Source organism: Acyrthosiphon pisum, chromosome X, assembly GCF_005508785.2.
Source record: "Acyrthosiphon pisum isolate AL4f chromosome X, pea_aphid_22Mar2018_4r6ur, whole genome shotgun sequence".
Classification (NCBI taxonomy): Eukaryota; Metazoa; Arthropoda; class Insecta; order Hemiptera; family Aphididae; genus Acyrthosiphon; species Acyrthosiphon pisum.
Genome location: NC_042493.1, coordinates 80,678,992 through 80,688,363, shown reverse-complemented (window position 1 = coordinate 80,688,363; position 9,372 = coordinate 80,678,992). Strand labels below are relative to the sequence as shown.

The following is a 9,372-nucleotide window of genomic DNA, read 5'->3' as shown; positions in this document are numbered from 1 at the left end:
AAAAAAATAAGCAATTGAAGTTTTTTTACCATAATTACCAAATAAAGTAAGAGGGACTTTTTTTGAAAATACCATCAAATTAAGCATGCAAAAACACACATTTAGAAAAAAAAAAATTTCAAAAAATCACTTAGAAGCTAAACTGTATTTTATGCATTGTACGCGTTTTTATTATGTTACAAGTCACCCTTAGATTTTTTGAAAAATAAAACTAAAGCTATACAAGTAGGAATAAATATTTTTAAACTTTTAATTACAATATTCTTCTTTTGAAGTATCCTTTAATGTATATAAAATATACAAACCCCTAAACTCGACATCTATCACTAAAATCTAAAGCACTTTTAAAAGCAATGATAAAATCGCTGTGATCATAAAAAATGTTTGACAATTTTTTTCGGAGGTAATGATTAGACCAATGGTTGAAGATAAAATGTATAGTCATAAATATGAAAAACATATTATTTTTAATGGAGGCACAATTAAATTATATTAAATACCCTGATAGATATCTTGAAATATTTAAACAAAAACCAAATTGTTACATCTCACCTCGTAGTTCCAAGTCACCTCGATTGGCGGTATTTTCATATGCGTTATCGTGCTTAACATTTTGTCAAAGTTTACAAACTTAGTTTAAATTGTAAAAATAAAATTGAACACATAATTTTTCTGCGTTATTTATAAATAATTAACATTGTAACTCTTGTACTCAAATGCAAACAAAATTACAGTAAGTTACAGGAAAATAATTATAAAAAGTGCCAACATAATTGTTAACCTAACGTTACAGTAGCGAATAAGTAGTAACATACGTTACGTTACTACCCAATACTGTATGCCTGTACAATATTATGTTTAATCAGTGATAGTATTTCCGCATATTAAATTGAAAAATATTAAACATTTTCTTGGTGCTCTATGGTAGCCTATTCATTAATATTCAATACTAATTAATAATTATAAATATTTAGTACAAATTAATTATAAAAGTGTTTGATAATAATAATACTTTTTTTCAATAGGTACTATTACAAGAATAATTTACAACATTCCTTAACAGACATGAAACATGTGGAAATAAACATTTCAAAATATCGAATGTGAAAATAGTTTGAGTTTGAAGTGGCCGTAAGGGCCTGCGACAGTGTGAGTAAAGGAAATCTTAATTAACTACATAAGCATTATAATATATAGGTACCTACCCAACTTGACAGAAAAACAAAACGAAAATCAGAGATTTCATTTCATTGTCTACGGTTTTGTCTCATTTCAATTAAAACATGGATCTGTCAGTTGTTATGTTTATGAATTTTCTTGTGAGGGTGCTATTCATAATAACCACTAGGTCTTACAAGAATCAAGTAGTAAACGGATACATATGGAAATTAAACACCATCAGGTGAACTTTAACAAGTAGAACTCTGGACGTTTGATGCAAATTAAACGTTTCCACAACCAGTAGAATAACATAAAACGAAATATCATCAACATTTATTTTTTAAAGACAAACTACTGAAACGAGTCTGGGACAATCCCGGACCAGAAAGGTTCACCATTTATTATAGTGACTTTTGTCGGGACCTGAGTTGGACGCAGCTTTTTCTGCCTTTTCGTACAAACCAAAAAGTTTAATGTTATTTTATACATACAGAAAAATAATAAAAAATATAAGTTGTACAAAAATTATTTAAGTATTCATTAGATATTCATTTTTGTCTTGGTACATAATATACGATAATATACAATATCATATACCTATATAGTAGTTATCATCACAATCAAACTTAACGACCATCGATAAAATAATAAATGAGAACAATTATATAGATAGTACCTACCTATGTATTTTTATTTTTTATATTACGTACCTAATTATTATGCACCTTATATTTTTAATAATTTTCTATATGTGTAACATAATTTAAATACTAAATATTAAACATTTTGGTTTGGTCGAAAAACGATTCGTCTGAAAATCGAAGGTTTCAATTTTGGTAAAAATGGTTCTCACCCATTAAGGTGACTAACGACTAACGAGCTCGTTACCTTCGGGTCTATAGACGTTCAAGTACAGACAGTCCTCGGAAATCTTGACAGGACCAGGGCTGACGGTGGAGAACAGCCGATGGACGGGATGTGACCGGACTGGTGGGTCCGGGATGCAGGCTGGTTTGTGTGCAGACCCAACGAGGACGCCGCTCCACGTGGGCGGTGGATCGACATCAGGCGGTGCAAACCGCAAGTTGCCGATGGGCGGTTTAGCGAACGGTATACCCAGATACGTCCAGGCCCTGTTTCCGATCTTGTTGAGCTGCACTTCAACACCGGAAACGGCGCCTTGCCTGGGGATGTTGACCACCGGCGCATCCCGGTTGCCGCCGCCGGCTCTCTGTGACTGGACTTGGCTGCCCCAGACGCAGACACACACGTAGGCCGCCAACAGCAGCGATGACCCTCGCATCCGGTTTCGACATCCCATGGCGGACGACCGTGCTTGATTTAACGGTACCATAGTATAGCTGCTGGTGTAGTATTATTTACCAGTATATTGATATATATATACCGCGGTCGCAGTCGTATGTATTATGATAAATATATGAATTATCGTATAGCAGCCGATGGAAGTGTGCGGACCGCCGTGAACTGTGCGTGACGACTATGACGACTATGACGACTATGACGACGACGACGAATGAAAGGAAGAAAGAAAGAAATGAAAAACTTCTATGCGCCGGGGCAAAGACCGAGCGCGGCACCCTCCACCGCGCCGTGCCCAACCAACCACTTGCCGTGTTCACCCCTACCCGGCGTAATAATAGCCGTTTCACACGGAACACGATGATGATGGCGGCAAATTAGCCGAAAACTCTCCGTAAGTATATGTGTACGAATAATATTACCAGCATATAAACAGGGTGTGAGGTGTCTACTAGAATATTATAAACATTTTTTGTAAACAGCGTATATACTATACCGTAGGAGTGATAATAAAAGCATTGATGAAAGACGCGACGGTCTGTATACGCACGCGACGTACTCGTCGATTATTTCCCTCACTCGCACGCTGTTCACGGTATCTCAAGGGCCAAGACCCAACATGTTATTAAATATATTTTATATACATATATACGCGTAAGGGAGTACATCTATAATAATATTTAAAAATGCATGTATACTCGTATAATATAACGTGGTCGAGCTATTATTATTTTACGATAATTTTCATCGATAACGATACCACGGTATAATAAGACGCTTACTATAATAGCGGGTGATCGTCGGGAAAAATGTAAATTTCCCGAGCGGGCGCGAGTGAACAACAATAACAATATAATATTAATAATAATCGTCGGAATCACGTCCTCGCGGCCACCCCTATTTCAAACCCCACCCCACCCAACGCTAAGTAGCCCCTATCGACCTTGACGTAGCCATCGAGCCGCGTGGCAGAATTTCATTATCGCGGCCGTCACGCTCGAACCTGATTGAAGTTCGAGATACGTAGGTATAATATTATATGTAATTGCACGCCGCCTTGATAAACGCGAACTTTAATACATATAATATGTACTAGTGCGCATTACACCACTGGGAGTATAATGCACAGTAAGTCTTTGAGTCAGACGATCGCCTTTTTAATGAAAATTTTTCCTAAATATTTTAATATTTTAATATTATTATAATTTATTGCAAAAAAACTTCGCTAATCTATAGCTGAGTACCTGAGTTCTTTAACCTCATGCTGCAATATATATATTTGCATTTTAAAGCTATTATGTAAGTATATTATGACGTTTGAAAAAGGTGATTCATGTATCATGAACCTATAATAATCTGAAAATAAAAACTAATTTTGAGAACAAATACTGACGTATACAGAAAAAAATAAGAAATAATATTTTTAAAGATTAAAAAATGTTTTCTAGCTAGTTCGCACATGCTTTGAATGAATACAGCGGAAAACAAATTTAAAAATGTTATAAATTCTGGAAAAATATAAATTTAAAGACTCACGCTCGGACATAATTAAAAAAAAAAACTTCACTCAATTGATATTATTTAATTTTATAATTTATACCTTTGGAAAGAATTTTAATAGAATTTCACAAATTTACTTCGAACACTAAAGATCTAACCTACTTTATAAAATTATGATGAATTAACATTCTGTTACTGCTAAATACAGATAAAAATAATAATACAAATAATACAAATAATAATACTAATCCTATACCTGAGTATCATCCTAAATACCTAGTTGGCTAATAATCTGGTTTATACTAAGATATGTTGATGGTATATATACGATGATCCATTCAATGTTGTACTATTGTACAAATAGTTATATCTTATTTTATACATAACGTCATAACCATTATTACGTTATAAAATTAAATTCTTATTAAAAAAGGTTCAGAGGATACTTGAGGAAGCTTAGGTACCTATTTAGATTGCTTTGTTTTTAGATGATTTGTAGTACCTATCTATATATCTTTAATAAGATTAATATTTTGTTAAGTATCATCATGATTAAGATTTGGGGTATTACATATTTGAAAACTACTCTACTGTTAACATTGATAATAATGTATTTTTATATTTTTCTGGTATAATGGTTGATGGAACGTTCTTTGTTACTCAAGTAAACTGTTGTACAAAGAATTCGCAAGTGTTTGAGATTTTTGAGCTTCCAAAATAATAAGTTGTCATAATTTTACAATTATTTTTTTGAGGCATTATTAAATTGTAAATACAGATAGGATTGTACTTTTAAGACAAAATAAAATATCAAATTTTAGATTTGAATTTTTTATCAACATTAGATATGAAAACCTAGCTTCTCAATTCATAATAAAATAGTTTTCCTTGTTGATTTTCTAAAGGAGATACGATGAATTCTGGTGTAAATGGTCCATTTAGATGTCCAGTTTTGAGTTTCTTGACTAAAGGTTTTATATTACCTATTTTAATTATTATAATAAAATTCTGAAATATAATTTAATTTCTTTCATGAAATCGTTTTAGTAAATTTTGTCATTACGATGTAGTGTGAAAGGTTTGATTTTATTATTGGTTGCGTTTCATCTAATTAATGAATATCTTGCTTATTTCTCTTCATTTCGAAATTTTAATCAAGATAATTATAGTGAGATTTTGGATCCCAAGTAATGATTTTTGGGGCTGTGATTATTTCCATAGAAAAATTCATAGGATTGAAAGTTTTTTGCTAAATGAACGGTTGAATAAAATATATATTTGTGTCCCAATTATGAAGGTATCATTTATAAAACTAATAAAATATTTATCTAAAGTCCTAGCTAATACTTTTTCAAGTTACCTATTTTTTATAGCTATTTCATACAAGTTACCTAATTGGTAGTATAGACCTACGTGAAACTGGCACTACAAAGTTGGCACAACCATTCCAATAAACTCTTCTCGGTTGCACGTTGTTGGACAATTTATTGTTGGAAGCTACATTTAAAGTTATTCAGTTTCAAAGTTTGTAGTAGGTACTAACTACAAACCCAGCACTAACTATGCGAAAAACACTTTAAAACATTTCCAACAATACTCATATAACATTGTTAGAAATTGTTAGATATTTGTTGGAATTTTAAATTTCAAAACTATTAAAAACTATTAAATTACAAAGTTTATAGTGCCAACTTCACAACCAGCACTACAAATTAAAGTAAAACGCTAAAAACAGATCAAAAAATATACACATAACATGTTGAAACGTTGTTATACTTTTGTTGGACAAAGACTAAAAAACATTTTGAATCTATACAGTGTTAAGTAATTTAGATTTGTTCATATTAAAAATGATATTACAATTAAAAAAATGTATTTTCTTAATATTAAGTTATGGTGTTCAATACTTTTGAAAAGTGGTCCAACAAACTTGTTTATACATCATAGATGAAGAAGAATCACTCCAACAATTTATTTATTTTTTAATTACCGATTGCCTCTAGCACTACATTATTTCATATTAACATTAAGTTATTCGATCATACGTTTAATATTCATATAACGAGAAACAGGAATAGTTTTTTTGATTTAAGCCCTGAATTAATATCATTGAATACAAAGAACGATTCTGAGTGGAGACGGTTTGTCAATGTGAATATTTGATATTATATATGTAATATATTGTTTTTACTTATTATTAAATAGCTAGTATTATTACGGTAGCCAGTTCGTTGAATTAATATTATAAACTTACAATAAACCAGTGGCGTCATTTGAGGGGGGGGGCAAAGGTGGGAATTTGTCCCTGTGTGATTTTAAAAGCAGCCCGATGGGCCGGGGCCCAGCTATTACCGTTTTACCATTGCTATATTTTATTAGCACAAAAATATGCCTATTTTATAATATTTTCAGAAAATATTATAGTATGGAAGTATCTACTAAGAAATTATTGTCACAATGATACATTTTTACTAATTATTGATAGTTGGAATATATTTATATTTAGACGCATGCGGGGACGTACACATTGTATGTATGGGTATGTATTTATGTATGTTTGTTTGTATGAATGTGTTTTGTGAAGGAAAATAAATATTGCACAACAATAATAATAATTAGTATCATAATCTCGTATAGTTTAATTTCTTAAATCTAAAATTAATACAAATTCTAAAAACAACAACCGATTGGTACTCCTGTTAATTATCATTAATCATGGAATTCAGTTAACTTTTGACAGTCGTGTATGACTCAACTATTCTGCGCATTGTGTTAATATTTTAGTCGAGTAGGTACCTTATTCTACCTAAAATCAAATTAATTTTTTTCGTGACTTGTGTTTACATTAATCTTTTAATTTGGACAAAATATGACTTAGAAAAAAAGAAATAGGTGGTGTGGCTAAAAATCTAAAATTACCGCAAACTGCTCAAGAATCGAAATTAATTTCTGTTATGTTTAATAAACAGACAAAACTTGAGCCGATAAGCAAGCAATAAAAAAAATATATTATATTTGTACACTTTTGTACACTTATAATTTTACATGGATACATTTGACTTATATTTTTTAATACTGAAATTTATTACTTAAATTTTTTCACAATTTTAGTGAATTTTACATTTATATAACGAACTTCATACCATGAATAAAAATATGAAAATAATTTTTGGAGGATAATGATTATCACCTCCACATGGTGTCCTCTAAATTGTTCTCAAAAATATTATACATATTATATTTTAATTGAGGCCGAGTTTACACGTCAATCATTTTTACCTATAAAAACCCCGGACCCAGTTTACACCAAAATTATATTTACCTGAAAAAAACAGTGGCTGAGTTTACAATAGACCTTTTGAACATTTTTTTTCCTCGGGCTGAGTTTACAATCACCCCCTAATAAAGTACTTATATTATTGTTTATCAATATTAATATTGCCATATAATAGTTTATGGACTTTTAACTGATATAGGTATACAATTGTGTTTCTAAAATATCTACTTTCTTATATTTAAAAATGATGTTACCTAGTTAATAAAAAGGGTACCATAAAAAAATGCAAGTAGTTAATATGTGGTTGCGAGCGGTTTTTTTTACACATCCGGGCCGGTCAAAACTTTTGCCCCCCTCTATTGGAAACTGAAATGACACAACTGCAACAAACAGCTCAAAAAGAGTAATCATTTTATCTTGTATAGAAAATTAAAATGTAAACAATAAGTGAAATTTTCATGTATCTACAGTTATTCGTTTTTCAATTACAACGATATAACAAAATCCCTACATGAGAAATCGAAAAAATATCTTATGTTGTATAAATATAAACTTCAAACGCTCTTAAAAATTTGATTTGATTTGCTTGTAGAAGTTTTTTTTTTTGTTGATAAAAGTGGACAAACTTATGAGGATTCTTATATTACATTTTCAATCTTAGATTTAAAAAGAAACATTTTTATGAATTCTTAGCTCAAAATAATTTGGTTATTTCCGTGATTTTTCCGTATTTTGTCAAGATATGAGCTATCAATGCTCATAAAAAAAAACTGATACTAAGGACTTTTAATATTTTTCAACTGCTATTGTATCAATATATCAGTAGCCTTTTATTACATTTTCAAGCATTTTTACCTAACAAATACATTTTTATTAACATTCATATGAAAAAAGACTAATACCTACAATAAAATTGGAAACTACTACTTCTCTCGTGGTCAATTATATGTAGCATGGTCGAGAGGAGGTGACCTAAAATACCTACATATTAACTATCAAAATAGGAAAACTCTGAACACTATATATTATTTGTCCTATTTCACAATTTGTATAAAGTTGTTATTATGGTAATGAGTTTTTTTAATATATTTTTACTATACTTAACGATAATTATTATTTAACGTAGTTCATATATTTTTGTTAATCTGTTGGAACACTCCATTGTTAACGAACTTGTCTCGTTTCAAGGTATTCCCGGAATTTATTTAGTGTGATACTGACCTTCCTAACCCCATATGAACATGTACGCCTAAATTCTACTAAATTGGACAGGTCGTTCAACATTTATATCATATTTAGTACCATAGATTTTTATTAAGTATTGTCTAATATTATTTTGGAGATTATATTGTTCTTGAATATTTCATGTATCTAATGGGAAATTTCAAAAATTCAAACCAAAAATGTTAATGCTTTTATAAAGTCTCCCGTGTTATTTTATGGGAAATGTCATGGATTTAATAAGAATAATTTTCTATTATTAAATTCAATATTATACTTTTCTTGAATATAAAATATTACATCTAAAGGAAAATGTCAATAGCTTAATTAAAAGTAACAATGCTTTTATGAGATTACCCATATTTTATATAGGATAGTCAAGGATTTTATGGGTAAATTTATTGTTTTTGACTCTTATGTGGATTTCATTTAAAATGTCTTGGATTTAATGAGAAATTTTAAAGATTTAATAAGAAGTTAATCTTTTGTTTGAAATTTCAATCTACTAATGAAAAGATTGAATAATAATTGACAAGTATAATATTATGGGAAATGTATAGGATTGTGTGAAATTTTAAGCCTCAAATTGGGATATATTCCTTCTTATGTCTTATATGTCATGCATTTTAAGAGAAATGTAAACATTGTTTAGGAAGTTTATGCTTTTTACTATTGTATTCAGGGGCGGATTTACCCATAGGCTACCAAGGCACGTGCCTAGGGCGCAATATTTTTTGGGGCGCAATTTTTTAGTTAATTTTTACTTTTTAGTTTTTCATAATTTCATAATTATATGTATTTACCTAAATTTATATTTTATATTAATTTTTTTTTTGTATACAACTTGCATGAAACTGAAGAATGGCTCACGTAGTCACGTCGCAGTAACGTTT

General features: G+C 30.2%; 1 protein-coding gene across 1 annotated transcript in view; it reads right to left on the bottom strand.

The window, feature by feature from the left end:
• Positions 1 to 2,684, bottom strand: part of LOC100166590 (liver carboxylesterase 2) — a 22,060-nt gene extending 19,376 nt beyond the window's left edge. Inside the window, exon 1 of the mRNA XM_003241143.4 lies at positions 2,050 to 2,684. Within this exon, the coding sequence (XP_003241191.1) occupies positions 2,050 to 2,515 (466 nt within the window). The 5' untranslated portion in view covers positions 2,516 to 2,684. The remainder of the gene's footprint in view (positions 1 to 2,049) is intronic.
• Between the last annotated feature and the right edge of the window lie 6,688 nt (positions 2,685 to 9,372).